Raw genomic sequence first — 20,642 nt, 5'->3', positions numbered from 1 at the left:
GGTATCAAGGGGAAGGAGGTAAACTTTAGAACAAGCCCACAGGCTTTATTTGCTACTGGCTTTGCATGTCATAATCTGTGGAATCTATTATTATGAAGCTGAATAGATTTCTGACTCTATAGGGCCTTGCATTATGTGTTCTTAAAGCACTTCCCTAGTTATGTCTTGCAAAACAAAGTAGCCTCAGAAAAGCTGTCTGCCATCAGCTACTTCTTATGAAAAGCTAGTAGGTTGTTTTTTTCATAAAGTGGTGGAATTGGATTCTTAAAGAAAACTGTGTGGTGGTTTGAGCCACCACAAAAATCCAAAATCCAATTTCCAGGCTTCCCCCACCCCTTCCCACAATTTTATCTCAACACCGAAGAGAAACTTTCAGGCAAGAGGCTTCTACAAGGGAAAAGGGGAAGTATATATAAATTTATTTTACACAAATAAATATACTGTACAAGCTAAAAGCAACTATATATATAATATTACACACTTCTATCAGTCCCTTTAAGCTTCTCCCTTAATTCAGTCCAGGAAAAGCCCTTCAGGCTGATAGGTAACCAGTCTTTCTCTCGTGGGAGTGTTCAGGGAACCGGATTCATTCCCCCCACCAACCTCCAGCTGTTTGCTGAAGTCTTTTCTTCCTCATGAAGTCCAAGAAGATAGCTCTGAGTCCTTTCTCCTTGGTTCTGTGCCATCTCTGCTGTGTGATTCTCTCTCTCATACCTCGGTTCTGTACTGTATCACAGTACGCATCCTGGAATGTTCATTCCTTCTCCGAGTTTTCGGCTGTTCTCCATTTTAAATCACTGCAAGGACATCCTCCGGGCCTTTCTCTGGTCCGTCTCCAATTTCACCTGGGGTTATCTCCCTGGCACCGGGCTGCATTCTGCCCGTCCACTTTGGCTCTGCTCCAATGCTGAGCGTCCCCTCTACAGTGAGAGGGAAAAGAAGAAGCCCCTCCGCAGTCTAGCTGCAAAGGTGGGGGGAAGAGGGCTTGGCTCCTCTCTCCCACTTACCTTTAGGTGCTGTGAGTCCCTTCCCTCATAACACACACTCACTCCAATGCTGCCTCCAACCCTGGCTTAGGCCAGAGTTGTGGGCCGCAGGGCCCCCCTTTCCCTTGGACAGGAAAAAAGGGGGCCCTGCCACCCGTGGGCCTTTCTCACACCCACACACCCACACAGCAGCAGGCAGGCAGACTGATTGCCAACAACTCCCGCAGTTGTGTATCTATGATTTTTCACAGGGGCAGACAAAACGAGCAGTGATTGGCCCTCCAGGGGAGACTGCCCTGGCACCCAATCACCTCTAGGCCCCCTGGCTCCTGGGGGGGCAATTTTCAAACCATGACAAACTGGTTGCCTGTTAAATGATGGATCACATCCATCCTTTGAATAGCTACAAATAGGGAACTAGATACCTCTCTTAGTATCTTATAAAAGAACCACTTACTGCTAATCTTAATTTTGGCTGTTATGTTGAAGTGTAGCTGTTACCAACAACTGACAGACCCAAGTACCTAAGTGAGGGCTTTCAGTGACAGCTTAATACTACTTATTAAAGTGAAAACAGCAGGAGTTACACCAAATGAACTGATTTTTTGAAAATAATTTACTAAAATATACAAGTACATTTTCCTTTTCAGTATAAGTTACATAATTGTACACATTTTTACCTCTTTCTAGGTGCTTTTGATAGTAAGGCAGCAGCAGTGAGCCGATGACTAAAACCTTCAGCATTGCTCTGTACAAGAGTCAGTGCAAGGATATTGTATTTTCTAGCAATATACATTTTTAGTAAATACATTGAAGATGAACCTAGTTTTTATTCAATAAAGCTCAAGCAGAAGTGGGCTGTAGTGCAATTCTTGCTTATGGGAAAAGAAAGCCTATACAATAAATTATGAATGAAGGATGCTCAAACCACAATTTGTTTACTGGAAGCTGTTAATAAAACATTTAACCACAACTACTTGTGCTTCATAAAAAAAACTCATACAGGTTATAAATTAAAACCTTGCCTATAGAAGTTCTTCTCTGTGCTTACTGCAAGACATACAATGCTTTGGTGGTAGAACTTCCATGTTCTATCATGGAAAAATGTTTCCAGAAGAAATAATCCTCTTACAAATCAACAGCCAGCTTCATGACAAAAGGGAACTGGCAACTTTGAAATGCTCATTCCCTTTCTCTGTGAAAGAACAAGCCGTGACAAAGGAGAACACGTACTGTGTTAAAAGCTATTGTGGCACAAAAATCAAAACTGGCCCCTGGGCAGGTTCATCAGTTCAATACCTATGTTCTCTAGTTCAAGTTTATTCAATGCAGCCTTAACAGGCTCTATCAGACTGCTAGAGGAGGAGTACTCTGATCATTTCCTTCATCAGTCTTGGTTTAAGTCAGTGAAGCAGGTACTTCTAGTCTCTCTTCTTATTAGTAACATACCGGGTCAGAATAATGATCATGCAAACTTCTTCTTTGTAGCTGTAAATCGTTCCATGTACTACAAAGAAAACAAAAACCATCTAAGATTCAGAAATTAATAGAGGATTCGTTACTGCTAAAAGCAGCTAAGCTTCTGCACTCAGACTCAAAAACATTCTGCATCTAAAGCATATTTTTATATCCCAGATGTAACCATTAGAGCTTTAATTTCAAATGAACAAAAAACTCCCCAAAAATTTATGCCATTTGCTGCAATTCAGACTAATGGTCAAGTCTCAAGTGTTAAAGATGAAATAATGTTAAATATGAAGCATCCGTTATTTTTTGTCCCATCAAAGTGAAGACACACACCTGTCATCATTAGCTGCCCTTTAAGAGATGCTGATGAAAATCATTAATCCTGAATCCTATGAGAAAGTTAATATTTGAAGAACTCTTGATATTCTTTTTAGAGATAAGCTGTGAATCCAATACCAGTGACAATACCGATATACTATTTTGTGCTTTTATTCACCAGCATAAATGCTTAGTATTCTGAGGAGGTACCGGGTAAGGACTTCACTTTTTAAAAAAACACAAAACAAAAAAACCCCAACCGACCGAAAAAAAAAAACAACAACCAAAAAAAAAACCCCACAACCCACAAACCTTGTCATAACCTTCCAGTTCTCTGAGTTTCTTGATTTCAAAGAGGTTGCCTTCTACTGCAAGCAGTGAGATCTGGGAATCACTAAGGATACTTTGAGGAAGCATGCTGAGTTCTAGACAGTTTTCTTCTAAACGCAAGACTTTGAGGCGTGGACAGTGGGATATCTGCACTGAGATCTGGGAAATCTTGTAGAAATAAACAGAAAAGAGAAATCAGATTAAAATGGTAGTGATCCATGATCATTAAAGTGACTTGTTTCAGACTTATACAGAACAATTGCCGTGTTGTAAATATAAACTACATTAACTAGTTAGAATGCATAAGCAACAAATTATCAAAAATCCAAGTAATTTTTTTTCTTCCATGATGACAGGCAACCTACACATATGTTTACCACATTCCTACTCAAGAACTGTTCGAATAATTTTCTGCCTGACTAAATTCCAGATTTGTTAATCAAATCAGGCACTTGGATGTACTGGTACGTAAATTCTAGTTATGATCCCTCATTTGTGTTGTGTCCAGATGTCTTTTAGCTATAAAGTTTTGATACTCTCATCTTATGTTCTGTGGATGTACTAAGCCCAAGATGAACCATGTTCTAAATCTAGGTAATATCTCAATTACCAGACCTGATTCTGATTCAAATTGAGTTCGATAGCCTGCAATTCTCCCACACTGTCGGGCACATTTTGGATCTGGTTTTTCGAAAGATCTACCACATCCAAGTGGCGAAGACCACAGAGTTGTGTAGGCACAGTCCGAAGCTGGTTTCCAGAAAGGCTCAGGGTTTTGAGAGCTGAAAGTTGTCCAAATGCAGCTGGTAACTGCCTCAAGTGATTGCCATTCAAGTGCAGTGTTTCCAGTTTTTTCAGTTTACACAACTCCTCAGGTAAAGCATCTAGAAATAAATGACAGAACAAACATATGACCTGAACTAAGAGCAGTAAACATTAATACCTCTTTAATTCAAGTAAGCTTCTGCATAGAGAGCAGTACTATATTAAGTAATTTCTCACAGACTTCCTCCCCATTTTCCATTCATCCCTCATTCTGCCTACACAGGTGTATAACCTTTAGCACTCCTGAGTTGCACTATGGAGTCAAAGGTTTGTAAATTATGTTTGTTTCAAAAAGGCAGATAATACCTAATTAATGCATTAAAACCTAGTTTCTTTACCTCATTCTAATTTTTCCATAAAGTTGGATGTTTGTCGAACAGAAGCAGTAACAACCTCTGAATGGCCAGCAACATTGTCTACATCATCATCATTACCTGTTCTCTATGCAAGTACTAAACCATATGACACTGTTAAACCCTCAGATCAGACAAGTCACAGAACACAAACCTTATGATTTTAAGTGCTCATGTGTCATTGTAAAACATAAGGCAACTAAGTTGGCAACTAATTTTGTAGAGTTTCTGGTTTTGGGATTTTTATGCTGTACATGAATTCCAAAAATTTCAGTTTAAGTGACTAACCTCCCCGTTTACATCCTGTGAGAGTTAAATTTAATAAATTTAGTTTCTGATCAGAGAACACAGGTTATTATTTTAAAAATCTGTGGAGATATTAATTAGCAGGCATACTCAGTTTGTTGTTGTTTAGAGCAAGGCTCTTCAAAAAGGAAAATTTTCCAATGAGAGGTGGCAAGAGTTCTATTTTGTTGTTCGACAAATCTATTGTCCTTAAGTTGCTTGTTAGCTTCTGCAGATCTTCAGGAAACTATGGGGGAGAAAAAAGATACAGCATTTAAATAGTTGATACAATTTTGAATGTTCAAGTTATACAGCTTAAAATTTTAACTGGAATTTGGATCGCTGTTACATACTGTCATATGCATTGCAATGTCCAATCACCATGGTGTAATTGGCAAATTTGCTTAATGCATATTTTTTAAAATATTTTTTCATCTGGGGAAGTAAAAAAGCATATAAAGAAAACACTAATATCTACGAGGAGTAGTTTTTCATCCAAAGTATTAAAATTAAAAAGGGAGAAGGAAGCTTGTTTACATTTGAGTCCTCTTGTGTGCTTCTCTTAAAACATGCCTGTCATTTAAAATATCCTACAGCCAGTTAACAATGACATATTTTAGCAGAGTAAGACTGGGAAATTTTTCACTTGCTTTCCTTTTTCAATAATTAGGTATAGCATTTTCCTTACTCTTATTTACACCCTGTATCACTTTGGTACTGAGCCTTGAAACTGAGCTAAAAAAAGAAAAACCTGACAATCACCATCAAGGAGTCCTGGTGAATAAGCAAGTGGGTTTGATTCTCCTTTGGTTTGACAGAGAAAAAGAGAGAAGGCAGCACAGTGGAAGAAGACACTTTAGAGAAGTCTTGGAAAATTACGGCAATATAGTTATTTTGGCTATCCTGTGACCTGCTGCTTGACTAATGGTTCCAGAACATGATGTGTTTTTCTGCAGTTGAGTCTAAGTCAAGACAATTTCCAATATAATAAACTCTCAGGATGCTTACAGCCCAATGAACAGACTATTGGTATGACTACAATTAAATACAGTCTAAGTATCTAAATGTAACAAATTGTGGAGTATCTTTCTAAGTAACAATATGCTTACAAAATGTATATTTTCCCCTTCAAGCTTATAGCCGTTTTTTAAAAAAAGTACATCATAACTAATACTTCTTGAACATATACGCACTCTAGAACACAAGGTCATAAGCATACAAGTGCCCTGACAGATAAATCCTCAGTCAGAAGACAATGCAGGCAAAAAAGGATAAAAGAAAATAAATCTTGAAATATTTTCCATCACCATTTGCGTTATGACAATGAGGTGGGAATTTCTCTCCGAAAGTGTCAGTCATGCACACAAACAGCCATGTTTCCCCTACTGTTACATTACCTCAGTAAGTCCCTTTCCAGTCAGCTGAAACACACCAGTTTTCTGTGCTGTCTCCAGGTGGGCTTTTAATGCACTGTTGCCCATCCTAGCAATTCTCTGTCAAGCACACGGCATTCAAGTGACAGTCTCAGCCAGTTTCTCTGTTAGTCTGTGCTAGAGAATTGCAATCCAAAGTCTCTGTGATAAAGCAAATGTAAGAAGTCATTTTATGTGCACTCTCTCCAACACTACAGGCATTTCAACACACTGAAACATTTCACCGCTGCGTTTTCATCTCCCTCATAACTAAAACCTACAACTCAAAAGATTTGCCTAGCTTAAGGTGCCTTCATTATAGCAGTTTTATTATGGAAACGATGTAACAAAAGTGGAAAAGCTGCACATTTCGCCTTTCAGCGCCCTGTAGCGTAAGGAGATTCTCCACGAAAACTGGCCGTGATTCCTGCGGCACCTACCAGCCCTGGCCTGCCGACAATACTACGGTTTTATTTGCGGTTTTGGAAACATTTATTCTATTTAATAGAGAACTGACTCCTCTGCCGTGGCCCTGTTTGCAGACACACGACATCCATCTTCGTTATCCCAGCAGGGTTTAATCCCAGGACGCACGAGTCACAGGCCGGAGGATTAGTGCCGGGTTCGCAATGGGAAATAAAGCCTGGGACACCCCTTAAGCAGCCGGCACGGGGAGCACGACAGGAGAGAAGCGCTTCCGGCGCCACGGCAGCAGCCCCCGCCCCAACCCCTTCGCGGCTGCTCGGGCCCCGACCCCAGCCCTGCCGAGGGCAGCCGGGGTCAGCCGGCGGCAGCCGAGTCAGGCCAGGCCCGGTTCGGCCCGGCCCGGTCCGGCCCAACCCACCTGTCCGGGCTCCGCACGCAGACGTTCCGCAGCGGCGGAGCCCCCGCACGGCCCCCTCGCTCCGCCCTTCCAGAACCTCCGCTTCAGCGGCGCCCACCGGCTGCCCGGAACCGGACGCGCGTCCAATTTCCTGCCACGCCCAGCATGGCGGCCGGCGGGCTCTCCGCCTCGGAGGCGTCCCACCGGGAGAGTGGAAAGCCCGGCGGGCTAGAGAGGCGCTGCAGCGCACTCGCAGCCGTGGAGTCCGCCAGGCCCTGCCCCCGCAGGGTGGACGAGCCCAAGCTGGAGCTGAGCTCGGGGCTGGACGTGAGCAGCCATGAGGAGCGGAGCGGCTCCCGCCCGCTCTGGAAGCCCGGGCAGCCCTCGGCGGCGGCCGCGCTGCTGGAGCGGTGCCTGGCGGCGGGCGCCGTGACTCAGGTACCACCCGGGGCCGGGGGGCCGCGCAAGCTGTCGGCAGCGGGGAAAAGCGCCGCGAAATAATGCTTGTGTCCTATGGGTTGTTCGGGCGAAACGTACTGTATCGCATAGCGCAGGAGAGCATCAATAACTTTAAACCATTAAAAGCCATTATTGAGAATGTACCTGATACGTTCTTGCTGCCGACTGTGTTTTCCCACTGTTTTCATTTTACAGGAGACATTGGATTTAACTCGCAGAGAAACGCCATGCTTTGTGAAATTCTCAGAGATGGAAAGAATGGCAAACATGCAAGCTGAAATCAATGAGGTACAGCCTTTACTGTTGTCAGTGTACACTCAACAGTTCAGTACTTGGAGGTAGTACAGAGCTCCCAATGAAGTGTCAGGCTGCCATGTGCCATGTTTCATGTTTTGAGGGTTTTTTAACAGTTCAGCTCTTTAACAGTTGGCGCTTTTTTCCTCAGTGGACTGAGTTGTCATAATGGTAAGAACAAAACTATGAAACGAAAGTTTTTACTGTAAGTAGAAAGACTCAGAAAGCTGCACCGTTAACTGAAGTGTTACCTGAAGTGTTCTGAAGAAACTGAAAAGTAAATAAAAATTTGTAGCTGACTTCAATTCACAGAAATGTATTTCTTTATAGGCAACTAGACCATTTTGTTGGTTACCAAGAGGTAACCTCAGTCATTTCCTACTGCCTGAATTGGCTGTTGGCTTGTATTTTATAATGTTGTTTTAGACACTATATACATTATGAAACTTGCTTTGTAGGAGAGACATGGATTTGAAGAGTGATTAAGGAATTGGCTGGATGAAAACAGCCAGCAAGTTGTGGTCAATGGCTCTATGTGCAGGTGAAGGCTAGTGACAAGTAGTGTCCCTCAAGGCTCTGTCTTGGGACTGGTGCTCTTTAATATCTTTATCATTGGCATAGACAGCGAGATCAAGTGCACCCTCAGCAAGTTTGCAGGTGACACAAAGCTGAGCAGTGCAGTTGACACAACAGAAGGACAGGATATTATCCAGAGGGGCCTGGACAGGCTTGAGAAGTGGGCCCATGGGAAGTCATCAAATTCACCAGGTCCAAGTGTAAGCTTCTGCACCTGGGTTGGGGCAGTCTCAGACCTGAGTACAGACTGGGAGATGAGCTTATCACGAGCAGCCCTGCGGTGAAGGACTTAGGGGTTCTCGTGGATGAAGAGGTGGACGTGAGCCAACAGTGTGGTCTCACAGCCCAGAAAGGCAACCTCATCCTGGGCTGCATCAAAAGCACCCAGGAGATTGAGGGAGATGATTCTACTTTTCTACTCTGTCCTTGTGTCCTTGTTTCCTTTTCTACTATGTCTCTGCATATAGGTCTGGGGTTATCAGCGTAAGAAAGACAGTCCAGGAAAGGGCCATGAAGATGATCAGAGGGCTGGAGCACCTCTCCTGTGAAGACAGGCTGAGAGAGCTGGAGTTGTTTGGCAGCCTTCCAGTACTTAAAGGAGGCTTAAAAAAGAGGGAGAGTGATTTTTTACATGAGTAGATAGTGCTAGGACAAGGCAGAATGGCTTTAAACTAAGAGGAGAGATTTAGATTTAAATATTAGGAAGAAATTCTTTACTGTGAGGATAGTGAGGCATTGGAACAGGTTGCCAAGAGAAGTTGTGAATGCCCCATCCCTGGAAGTGTTTAAGGCCAGGTTGGATGGGGCTCTGAACAACTTGGTCTAGTGGGTGATATCCTTGCCCTTGGCAGGCATTTGGAACTAGGTGATCTTCAAGGTGCCTTCCAACCCAAACTATTCTATGAGTCTATCATAAGTTTCTGTATTTTAGGAATGAATTACAGGATCTGTCTTTTCCAGCACAAATTACCAATAAGTTGCAAAATTATTTAAGTTGGTTTTTTTAAACAGTTGTTTCCTATTGACCAACTACTACCACCCAGTAGTAGAAACACTTCAGGGGGCATGGGAACATGCTCTCACACAAATGCTCAGTCTCTTTCACATGTATGCTCTCATTTTTTCTCTTTCTACTTCCTCCTCCACCCCAAGAGAGTCAACAATATCTGGATAAGTGTGTTTAAAATGAATTTTCATTTGATGTTATTATTGTTGTAGATAAAACTGAAAACTGAAATGATGCAGTTGGAGAATGAGACAGCAGACATTACTCACCTTTTTTACTTAGGTAAGTGCAGTTATACCAGAGAAAAACTAAGACTCTTAAATTACTTAATCAGCAGATTAATATTTCATCTGAGTATATCACATTTCTAGAAGTTACTGTAGCAGTCATCTCTGGATAGCTTGTTAGAGGTGGTACAGGTTTTATTAGCACCTAAAGAATGTTTCCATACTATTTGAACTTGCACTTTCTGCTGTCTCAGTAGAAGCTTTGTGTGCAACTCATTCTCCAAAAAAGTGTGAGGGGGTGCTCAGCTCCCCAGTGTCAGTGGAGCATGAGTTCTGAGATCATCAGTAACGCTTGGCCTGCATGTGCTGCTGTACTTCTTTTCCAGAAACTCAGTGTATTTCTGTTGCATCTGTATGCCCCTAAAATTACTTGCATTTTTAATTTAGCACTTCGGGAGCATTTGTATTCATTTCTTTATTATTTCACACTTTTCACACTATGATTTTATGGATGCTTAAAAACATTCTAGCTTGCTACTATTGTGCTAGGCTAATGAAATCTATTGTATTACTTCAGTGCTATGGTATAGTTCAAGAAATTGACTTCATCTCAAATAGAATTTATTTAAAACTATAGATAATGTAAAACAATTAACATATCTGTATCTTTTTAAAGTAGGTATTGTGACTTTGAGGTGCATGCTGATACTAAATCACACACACTCCAACAAACACCATTCTGACTAATCTCTCTCTTGCGGGTAAATTGTCCAGTGCAATAGATCAGTGTTTTTTCTCTCTCTGTCTTTCTCCAGAAGAAATGTTTCTCTTGTTTTAGCAGGACAGTAGGTTCAACTTTGCAATTTTATTTTATAGGGAAAAAGTATGAGATTTTGCAAGATATGAACAGTCACTTGGAAGCTGTACTGAAAGAGAAGAGAGCTCTCAGAAAGAGGTTGATAAAACCCAGATATCAAGAGAGCCTGCCTATTGAAGCTACTTTCCACAAGTAGGCACACAGAAAATAATTGTTCTTTGTTTGCATGAGTCCAAATTAATTTGAACTAGTAGGCAGTAAAAATCACGTGCTTTCATTCATCTTTCCATTGCTAAGAATAGAAGTAAAAAATGGTAGCAGAACCTCAGCTAAAAGCTAGTAGTTTAGTCATTGATAAATTCACAGGAAGGTAGTGATACATATTTTTCTGAATATTTACTTAGGTTATTGGTGTTGTCTTCAGAAGACTACAGAACAACTTGCAATGTATTGTTTTAAACAAATGTGCTAAATGCTTGATTCATTAAGCTTCTCTAGAGCAGGAATTGTTACTTTAGTGTTGAGTATCTTCCTTCCCCTGTCACTTGCTCAGAATAGGTGTGAATGATTGCCAGACATGCATAGTGCATGTTTTAAAAATATAGTCCTTCTTCTTATGGTCTTAAAATCTAACCAGTTACTGAAGAAGTGGATATTACTTCTGTAATTCCTGCCCTACTTGTTGCTGAGAGTCATAACATAAGTGTAATTGCAGAAAAATTAATTAGATGTTGGGAACATGCATAAAACTAGAGAAGAGGACTAAGAAAATCAGGGCAAAGAAATAAGAACTTGTAAGTATTAAATTCTCATTGTTTAGCACAACTTTTGAGTAGAGGGCTTATTCTTGGTTACAGGTGCATAGTAGAGTTGTTGACTGATGCTGTGACTTTTACTGAGAAACTTGAAAGCCATTTGCAGTCTGTAAGAAGCATCCCTCAGGTGCCAAATATGATGAAGAATATGGTGAGTAGCAAAAGAACTGAGCCTGCTGTCTTGTCCAGCATTAAGAATGGAATGCTGTTTAATTGTTTAGGTTATTTTTATGTCCTGCTAGATTGACGGGATATACAGAGATTAAATCCAACCCTTTTCTGCTTTAGGACACCGCTTTGACAAAAACAGAGGTGTTCGTGATGGAATTGGAGGAGCTGACAGAGCAAATACTGAAATGGAGAGAACTGCAAAAAGAAGTGTATTCTGACAGCATACGCAATCGTGCTGAATTGGACTTTGGCTTATATTTAACCTAACAAATCATTTTCCTCAAATAGGATTTCCTCCTTCAAAAAACTACCTTCTTATGGTCTTCTGTGAAAACTGCAACACAGTTGTGTTGTAATCCAGTAGAGACTTTGCAGGTAGTTGTATTTCTGTTATTAAGTAACAGTTCTCCAACAATTTACTGGAAAAAAAGGATAGTGAGGTAGCTCACAGGAAGACAGGCTATTGAGAAGCCTGTTAAGGAATTACTTTTTGGAGTAGCTGGATAGGATTCCCTTGGAGGCTGTATCTTCAATGGAAATTTGTTTTGATAATTTCTTATGCATTTGCTCTACTGTCTATTAATTTTTTTTAAGAATCTTGATAAAACATTGTATTTTTTATGCCACTTTAAACTTTAATAAAAGCACTAGATTTCAAGAACTCAGTTTCTTGCTTTTTATTTTGTTGCAAAATCCCATAAATTAAAATTACAGACGAAAGCTTATGCTTCCACAGGAGTTCCAACCATGAAATTAAATTAGTTTCAAGTTGCAGTTTATTTTTACTATTATGTGGTTTTGTGGGAAAGCGGGGAATGGACTTGATGATATAAGACAGATCAACCAATTTGCAAACCATACTTCAGTGGTAGTGATAAATATATTCTTCAGATCTTTTTCTTCTGTTGCCTGTTCTAATGTCAGTGTCCCCCTTAGAATAAAACTTTTATTCCATGGCTAAGACCAACAGTTCATCAAAAGCATTGATTGTTCCAGTTTGTAACCTGACTTCTAGATCAGGAAAAGACTGGTTGGTAAAATGTTACTGGCAGGACATATATATATATATATATATATATATATATACATACATATCTATAAAGCAGGATAGTTGGTTGTCTGTGGAGGATGTCCAGTTTTGTATTTGGGATACAGAGCAGACTGGAAGTGGTGTGGATGTATTCCATTGTACTGTTCTGTCATTTATCTGAATTCTTCATACATCCAGTCTGTTGATCTCTGTTGCTGAAATAGAAGCCCTTTGCTTTTTGAAAGTAACCACTAGGTGGCTCAGTTCCACAAATTTCACAAGTTTATCTGATTATTGCGTTTAAAAGTAGAATTAAGAAAGAAATCTTTGGCTCTTTGTTGAACACACTCTATTATGACTTACTTGCAAATGGTCTATTTAATATTTGAAATTTTCTGAGAATCCCATTTTGATCTTTTGGACTACATCATTCTGCTGGGTGTGATGACAAGGCATCCAACTTAACAATTCTCTAGCATACTATGTAAGTATAACTAACATTCCTTTCTGCTGCTGTTGAGAAAAGTTAAGAGGACAGAAACAATTTTGATTAGGTCAAGCAGAATGTCACTAGATAGAATCTGAGAATATAAACTGGTGTTTGAGTCTCCACAGACTTTAGTGGGGTCTTTGTGTGAACACTTGCTATACATTATTGCAGAATTTGAGTACAAAGTCCCATGTCAATGTTGTTTCAGATGTGGAAACAAAAGTCTTCCACACAATTGCAGAGGAGCTGACATTTTTACTGAAAATGCTTTGCATATTCTGTGAAGTGGGAAGAAACAGAATCCAGATTTGTGGACTTCTTCAGGATGGGAGGTGGTCATAGGTTGGACTCGATGATCTCAGAGATCTTTTCTGTGTTTGTGTAAATCAGTGTCCTGTACCTCTGTCACAGGCTTAGCCTCTCTCATTGTCTTACGGTGATGATTTGGGTCAGGCAAATTAAAGCTGTTGTAATTTAATAATTTTAGAGTACAGTGAAAACATTTTTAGTTAGTTTGTTCATTATAATTCCTTGAAATACATGTTTTTGCCATATCCCAAAGAGTCAAGTGTATTTTCTTTTTTACTGTGTCTGTTACTGAAGAGTTGATTGTGGAGTTGGTAGAGTTTAGCTAATTGCTATTTGCCATTGGTGTACCAATTAATTCTTCAGTATGATGTAAAGGGATAAATCTATTGAAGTATACAGTGATTCACAGCTTGTAGATATTCATTTTAGCATCTCTGGGGTGAGTCATGAATGAAGTGTCAGGTCCAAAGGATCTATCCCATACTGACTCTGGAAGGTTTCTGAATTGTGGTACCTTTTTCATTTAGATTAAACATTTCTGGAGCTTAAGGCAAATTGTATCATGAAAAGAACTATACTTAAAGTCCAAAAAAAATAGTTCAGTTGAAAGGCAATTCAAACAGAAGTTGTTTAAATGTAAAAACAGTAGAGGACTGTAGAACACTCCTATATGATATACAGATACAGCTCAGTTTATCATAATTTGAAATGCAAAACCAGCAAAAATGCATTTAAAACTGAGTAACAGAACTGGCAAATGGAATTGTCAAAACTAAACAGGAATTGTCTATCAAGCCTGGCATCTTCTTTATGCCAACACTACTTGCTCTTGCATCTTCACGATAACATCAGTAGCTGATAGGGACAATATTCTAACAAGAATGTTTTAAAAATCTTTCCGTGGTTCTTATATTAGTCTAAACACAAACCTTTATCAATGCAACAGTTTGACATTGATTTCAGTTATAGTTCTTTGGAAGTTTGAAAATTTTCTTTTAGACCATAAGTACGACCCACGCGAATACTGGAGGTTCTCAAAGGAGAAGCAAAAGAAATCTAAAGCACTTGAGACCTTTCCTTTAGCGCTTATATGGAAGGGATAGTCGTCTTGCCTAAATTCCTGTCGAATTAATGTGGAGTGCTTACAGTGCTGGTCCCTAGTGAGCGCCTTCACGGTGGTACCCGTCTAATCGGACTGTCGGTATTGAACTCTGAGGTAAAGGTCGCGTTGTTTTGCTGCTGCAAATGAGAATTTGGGGGGGAGCGCAGTGGTATCCCCGGGGATATAAAATGTGAAATCAACGTGTCTTACTCTGGGGGTCCCGCTCTCCCGGGCAGACCTGTTTCAGGCAAAAAACGGGGTTCGGGTGCTGGAGAGGCTGCCGTGCGGCTGCTCCGGGCAAACTTTTCCCGAAACGCCCCCTCTCCACTCGCGGAAGTTTCCCTTCCACCCGCTCCGCGGGGGCTGCCTGGGCCGGGCTCTCCCCTCCGGGGCGGGACGGGCGGCTCCACTCCTCCGCGCTCCTCCCCATCCCGGGCGGAGGGCGGGATGAAGGGCCAGGGCGCGGGTGGCCGCGGCTGCGGGGCGTGAGCGGAGCCATGGCCAACGTCAAGGTGGCCGTGCGGGTCCGGCCTCTGAGCAAAAGGTGCGGCGGGGCGCAGCCGGGGGCGCGGGGAGGTCGCGGCCGCCGCGGCGGAGGGGAAGTACCGGGGCGGCTGCGACGGGCGGCCGGTGCTGCCGGTCCCGTCAGCCGGGACGGGATCGCCGCCGTGAGGCGGCTTAGCTGGGGCTGAGGGAGGGACCGCAGGCACTGGGGAGCTTGGTGGTACGGCAGGAGGACTGGCAGGACGTCTCTCGCCGGCTCGCTAAATAGCTTGGGAAGTTTTCTTGGAAAAGTCACCCAGTGGAGCTGTTAGGGTGACTTCCCACTTCCTGAGCTCCCCAAAATAGGACAATTGTCATCCAGTGTCAGGGAATCTTCCCCTCCTGTTTTTGCTGTTTTTTCCAGCGGGAGGTAGAGCCGGATATTCCCATTGTCGCTCAGCTTCGCTCCCTCCCCAGCTTGCTTGGCTCCAATAGAAATCCCAAAAGCTGCATGATACGGCTTGAAGGCAACTCCCACAAACAACAAGATGCCGTAGCATCTGTTGTTGTTTGTATATAACACATACTTAAAACTGTGGAGACTTTGAAAATTTGGGGAGGAAAAGAAAGAGAAAAAGCAAGCAACCCAAATTTCAGCGGCTGGTAATTTACTCCTGTTAGAGAAATGCTATAGCACTCCAGATAGGAATGGTTTGAGAAGTGGTACAAGCTCAGTAGTTTAGAGAGGAGGGTAGGATCAGAAAGGTGGGCAGCCTCCTGCACATGGCAGAAACTAATCTAACGCTGAAACAGAAATGCTTGTATGAAGATGAGAGAGGAAACTCGGGGAGTAGTACAGGGAGAGACTGTTAAGTAATTCCATTCACTCAACTTGTGATGGTGTGACAAATGGGATATGGAGGGAGGCAGAGATGAGTCTTGTGGTATTTGACCCCAAAGGCAATAGGCCATTTGTTCCTTCTACTGTGCTTCCACAACTGAGATCAGCAAAAGCCTTTCAAGATGGATTTTAATATTTTATAAATGGAAAGGGCAAGTGGCTGGATATTGTCTGTGAAAGGTCTGACATGACAACTTGCTTTTTAGCCTTGAACAAAATTTTCCAAGTGTAATGACTTTGAGGCAAATACCAAATATGTGAAGGCTTAAAGTAACCTTGATAGACATGGAAAGGACTAAAGTTCTCAGTGGGGTTAAAGACCTGCTCTTTTCCAGCTTCTTATACTGCTTCCATACTGTCATCACACAAACCTCTCACCGTCATTGTACACACACTCTGCGATTGACTCTGACAGGTACCCATGTTGCCACAGCTCCTAGGATCTCTTAGAGGTTTTAAGAAGGAAGACTTCCTGCAGAAAAGAATTCAGTTCAACTAGATTGAAGTACTGTAATATGTACAATCTCAATTCTAGCCAAAAATATTAAACTTGGCTTTTTAAGAGTGCCAAAACTTAAAATGCTGCAGGCAAAGGCTAGAACTCAAGGTTGGTTGTTTCTAGACTATCATGCAAACTTCCTCGTTGCTTCTTTTCATTTAATTTACAACGGCGCATGAACGTTCATTTTGCATCTTAAAATGTACTGAATATTCAGATATTAAAAGATGTTAATGCAGGAGTTCTCAAAATCCTGCTTTCTGTTTAAAGTTTGTATCTTTTATAAACTGTGTTAATTACATCTGCAACTTGTTATTTAGCATAAGGCAAAGAGTGGTCGTTTTGTTCTGTGTCTATATGACACCCATTACAATGCGTTCTTTGACAGAGGGGTCCTATGCACAAATAATCCCTAATAGTTATAAAGCCAGTACAGTTACAGAAAATGAAGGTTTTCCTTTGCCTAAACTTTAAATAGCTTTGCAGCCACTGTTCTTCATAATGCTATCAGTCATTCTGTAACAGACTAAATGATTTTTTTATCATCAAAATGTAGTTCTTAGGAGTACATTCACTCAAATATGTTCACTGGAGTAACATTGCTTTAAAAGTCTTTATTACATATTTACTATTCTACATACTAAAAAAGATTTGTTACTTTGTGGTTACATGGATACTTGTTCTCTTTAAATGCACTTCCCCCTCAGAATGAAATATGGAAGCCTGAATGGGTGCTATAAATTGACTATAGCGATACATAATGATCAGGTATTAAATAGGATCTGGAAACTGATGAATTCATTAATGGTTTATTTCCAGACATCTTAATGCTTGGTCTATTGGATGTGAGACTTTTGTAAGGAAAGTGTAATGTTATTTTTGGCTGTCAGTCAGAAGCTGTTGGTGGAAACACTTTCAGTGCTAGCATGTAACTATGTGAACTAGGAATGTTGTTGCCTTTTCTTTCTTGACTTCTTTGTGGAGTATGCCAACAACGCAGTCTGTAGTGGGGTGCTGCGATAGCAGACCTCACCCTCAAGACCTGGTAATAGTGTGACTGGCTGAGAAAGTATTCCAATCTGTGTCTACAGCTCTCCTTGTTCCTGGGTAGCTCTCTGTGTTGGGTATTTGTATGCTACAGAAATACCTGCAGTGTTGGACATGTCCTCTTACTATTTATGGCCAGCAGAAACCAATACTAGTTTTTATGTGCTGCTAATTTCAAACATTTGTCCCTTTGTTGTGGTAACTCATCACAATTCTAGTACTTCGTTGTGACTGCTGATTGCTATTATAGTGTATCTCAGCCCTGTGCTATGTGAGAGGAGGGAGGGAGGGCTGTTTGTGCATGGGAGGCCCTCTGGCAGGGGAACGATCCATGTGTCTAGGGCAGTATCGTGTTGGGACCAGGATGGAGCACAGCTACCTCATGCCTTTCCCTCCATGATCCACATCTTCTGTTCTCCATCCAACTGGTCTCAATTCATTTGTTTGTACCCAGGATTCAGTCCCTTATCACAGTGTAGTTTGAGAGCTGCTATATAAACAGTCTTAGAGATAGGAAGGAAGAATTTTTTAAGAGTGCCATGTACCACAATGAAGAGCCTCATACATTTCTATAGGATTCTCTTTCTGGCGTGCACTAGGGACTACAGGACATTGCATTCCTTCACAGATTGTGGATTGAGTAAAATCATTCACAGCAAGTTTGTTTAGTTCAATTGTAAAGTTATAGTGGTGTTAGTTAAAAATTTGACACTAGGGCATTCAAATTGCCTTGTGATGCTTTATGAAGGCTTTAAAGTACTTTGCTGGGCCCGCCCTGAAGTTTGGGAGTTACTTGTGCAAGACCCAGCCAAACAGAAGACATATTCTGCTGTTGAAAATATGGTCTCCACTTTTCAGCTGCCTCTGTGGCCTGGAAAAGGAGAGAGTGGCAAAGAGCTCTGATTTGGCAGTCTTTCCTGGTGTCTTTGATAACTCACAAATGAACTTTCCCATCCTCTATGAATCTCACAGACGTGACACCTGAAAGGTATGATAAACAGATTAAGTAACGCGAAAGCTGCCTTTTGCCTTTTTCTGCTTTGTTTCTGAGCTGTAACTTGAAGCCTTCTGGCCAGCTCTTTATTCCCCAGTCCCTTCCGGAGTTCCTGACCTTGTCATCCACACTCTGGCAAATGAGAGCATCAAAGAAATGTCTGGGTAGTCCCAGGTTTCAAAACTGAACCACACTTCCAGCTGTGCAGGTATTTAGTATGACAGTCTGAGCTGCAGCAATTGTTTTCCTCATTACTGCTGCTCTGTATGACATAGTCCTCTAATCGTCTTCCTGGCATGCAGCAGTTAATGAGGCTTGAGGATGGGATGTGGGGAAGGAGTTAAGTTTGAGTTCCTAAGAACTCAGGTGAGTAAGCCTATGTCTGAGAGGGAATTGTAGGGGAAGTTTGTCACTTTAAGTTCCCAGAAATGTGCTTGGTGTGCCAGACTTGAACAGTGTTCTGAGCGTAGCTGCACTGAATAGGTGAGAAAGGACCTCAACCGATGGGTGCATTATGATGTGAATATTTTAAATCCATTTCTATTCAGAAGGAAATCTCTGTGCAAAAATAAAATTACTTTCAGATAATTTTGGAAATGATGCAAAGTAAATCACTGTTGGTTTTTGCTGGATATGTCTTTATTAATCTGCTGCAGCATCAGCTTCATTAACTAATCTCTCTACTGTGCTCCACCTCCTTTGTTCATTGTAATCACATTATGGTAAGCAGAAGGAAGAATTATTTTGTAAGGAAGATTTGTTGCTGTTGCTGTTTTATGGACTGTGCTATTAGCTATTTTACATGTTCACGTGTAACCACAAGACTTAGAGCAAGGTGGCCTACTGCTAACAAGAGTGATAACTTTTAATAAATTTTGTAGAAAACATTCCTTGAATCTTGTGCATAACAGATGTTGAATGCTTTATCAAAATAAAATTAACATCAGATTGGAAATTGTTGTTGTTCTCCTTATACCCACCAAAACAAATTTTTCATGCATATTCCTTTTAAAATCTTTGTTCTTCACTAGTTGCTCACTGCTGCTCTTTTTAAGCAGTTTTTGAACCAACCTCCTTCAGGTTGTTGTATTTCAAATGTATTTGATGCAAGTGTATAATGACAGAAGATACTGGCATCATTAGTAGTCATATAATTTATTTTTTTACAACTTCAATTTCTGCTTATGTTAGCTTTTCTGTGCTGTTTGAGTAGTGTTTAAATATATATATAAATTTAGGAAAAAACAGGTAACAGGTAAGAGCAGAAAACACGTTTTAGCTTGCTTAGGACTGCTACGCACTTCCCATGCTATTTCAAGGTTTAGACTAAGGCAGGCTTCACAGTATAGTGAAGTGTCTTCCTTCTCCCCGACCTTGTTTCCTTACCCTTTTCAATTGTATGTTTTCATAGATATATGCCACGTGACCTTGGTGCTGTCACCCTCTCACACCTAGGGAAATGTCAGGCTTTTATCTACTTTCATCTGCTGTGATAGTTGAGTGAGTGTTTGTTCCTCTGTGTCCCTCTGTTACACAACAGTCCCTTCCTTCAAGTAGTGGTAGTTGAACTCTGTCTCAAAAGCCATGGGTTTTGGGATTGGTACCTAATGGTGTGAAAGAGCTATCTCAAGCCTTCAAGGGTCTTTTGCTGTCTGAAAATATGTACAGACTGCATTGTTTATGCATTGCTCATGATTTCAAGCTGTTTTTCCACAGCAGAGCTGGGATTTTTAAAAGAAAAGTTGAGATTTTAATTTTGCTTTTATAAAGAAAGTCCCTCCCCCAAACAAATGTATTTTAACATTTGTGTATCCTGTTAAGGCTATCTTGACACCTTCCCACCCCCCCCTCAAATGAGTTATTTCTTTTACTTAGTCTATTATTTGAAGTTTCATGTAAACTACCATTGAGGTGGCTGATCTTTTCTCTTAGCATCTGCACTTGGCATTAGCAGGTGGTTTTCATAAGCCGCATCTGTGTTTTGATAAGTGCACTGCATCAGCAGCTTTTACCAGATGTATTCTTCCTGCAGTTGCGTGAACCAAGTTTTCTAACTTTGGTAAAGGGCAGACATTCTAGCTTCTTAAAAGGTCAGGACTCTGCATGTTCTAAGTGGCCACCACTGCCTGTTCCGTGAAGATGCTACTTCTGCTCAAGCTGTGTGACAATACTGTGCCTGTACTCATTTAAGCCAGGAGCATCAGGTGCTAGCTACTGATGGTTTACTTCCCAGAGTAAAAGGCTGTCTCTTATCTTGTTGCCCATGCAAAACCAGTTACAACAAGGTCCTCAAATACCAAAAGCAAAACCAGCTTTTGGAAGCCTTCTATTTTCTTCTAGAATTTTACGTTTTCATAGAACACATCTCCTCACAAGTCCTAAGAATACTTTATGAGCGTAAAGTGTTTTGGAGCAGGGATCAGACTTTTGTATATGCAGCAAAGAAAAAGGGGGCACAATGGCATTAAAGAACCTGGCCAGAGCCATGTCTTTGCTGGGTGGTTTTGTTCTCTAAGATCACAAAGTGTAAGATGACATGACTTCATGTGTAGAGATTGCGTCTCCCCTGGGGAATGGTGCAGTGGTTGGCTGCTAGTCTTTGTGCAGTACATGGTGAGACATC

General features: G+C 41.2%; 3 protein-coding genes across 4 annotated transcripts in view; 2 read left to right on the top strand and 1 right to left on the bottom strand.

Annotated features, from left to right (window-relative positions):
* Window positions 1–1,584: 1,584 nt before the first annotated feature.
* LRRC57 (leucine rich repeat containing 57) lies at window positions 1,585–6,921 on the bottom strand. Of its 2 annotated transcripts, none has more exons than XM_027749821.2 (6): window positions 6,821–6,921; window positions 5,962–6,138; window positions 4,676–4,811; window positions 3,717–3,985; window positions 3,084–3,269; window positions 1,585–2,493 (listed from the first exon to the last, which is right to left on the bottom strand). In XM_027749821.2, exons 2-6 carry the CDS (start codon window positions 6,043–6,045, stop codon window positions 2,452–2,454), a joined length of 717 nt encoding a protein of 238 aa, XP_027605622.1. In that variant the 5' UTR covers window positions 6,046–6,138; window positions 6,821–6,921; the 3' UTR covers window positions 1,585–2,451. The 2 variants fall into 2 exon arrangements, with proteins under 2 accessions (XP_027605622.1, XP_039244993.1); XM_039389059.1 differs by lacking the exon at window positions 6,821–6,921 and adding an exon at window positions 6,494–6,614.
* On the top strand, window positions 6,827–11,825 carry HAUS2 (HAUS augmin like complex subunit 2). The gene is made up of 6 exons (XM_027749830.2): window positions 6,827–7,237; window positions 7,454–7,546; window positions 9,347–9,416; window positions 10,238–10,370; window positions 11,036–11,144; window positions 11,282–11,825. The coding sequence occupies exons 1-6, from the start codon at window positions 6,965–6,967 to the stop codon at window positions 11,429–11,431; spliced, it is 828 nt and encodes a 275-aa protein (XP_027605631.1). The 5' UTR covers window positions 6,827–6,964; the 3' UTR covers window positions 11,432–11,825.
* Window positions 11,826–14,563: 2,738 nt separating this feature from the next.
* The window catches only part of STARD9 (StAR related lipid transfer domain containing 9), a 101,479-nt gene continuing 95,400 nt past the window's right edge, over window positions 14,564–20,642 (top strand). The window contains exon 1 of the mRNA XM_027748572.2: window positions 14,564–14,639. Coding sequence (XP_027604373.2) covers window positions 14,593–14,639 — 47 coding nt within the window. The 5' untranslated portion in view covers window positions 14,564–14,592. The remainder of the gene's footprint in view (window positions 14,640–20,642) is intronic.

Source organism: Pipra filicauda, unplaced genomic scaffold (genome assembly GCF_003945595.2).
Source record: "Pipra filicauda isolate LSUMZ 115617 unplaced genomic scaffold, ASM394559v2 scaffold6_size6359152_pilon, whole genome shotgun sequence".
Lineage (NCBI taxonomy): Eukaryota > Metazoa > Chordata > Aves > Passeriformes > Pipridae > Pipra > Pipra filicauda.
This window is presented reverse-complemented; position numbering and strand designations above follow the sequence as displayed.

Excerpts from the sequence above, each read along its gene's own strand:
- LRRC57 (XM_027749821.2), bottom strand. The coding sequence starts at position 6,045 with ATGGGCAACAGTGCATTAAAAGCCCACCTGGAGACAGCACAGAAAACT. Across the intron at positions 3,986-4,675 it reads TCTAAACAACAACAAACTGA|ATGCTTTACCTGAGGAGTTG; the intron begins GTATGCCTGCTA and ends ATTTATTTCTAG. Across the intron at positions 2,494-3,083 it reads AACTGGAAGGTTATGACAAG|TACATGGAACGATTTACAGC; the intron begins GTTTGTGGGTTG and ends TTTTCTTTGTAG.
- HAUS2 (XM_027749830.2), top strand. The coding sequence starts at position 6,965 with ATGGCGGCCGGCGGGCTCTCCGCCTCGGAGGCGTCCCACCGGGAGAGT. Across the intron at positions 7,547-9,346 it reads TGCAAGCTGAAATCAATGAG|ATAAAACTGAAAACTGAAAT; the intron begins GTACAGCCTTTA and ends TTATTGTTGTAG. Across the intron at positions 10,371-11,035 it reads ATTGAAGCTACTTTCCACAA|GTGCATAGTAGAGTTGTTGA; the intron begins GTAGGCACACAG and ends TCTTGGTTACAG.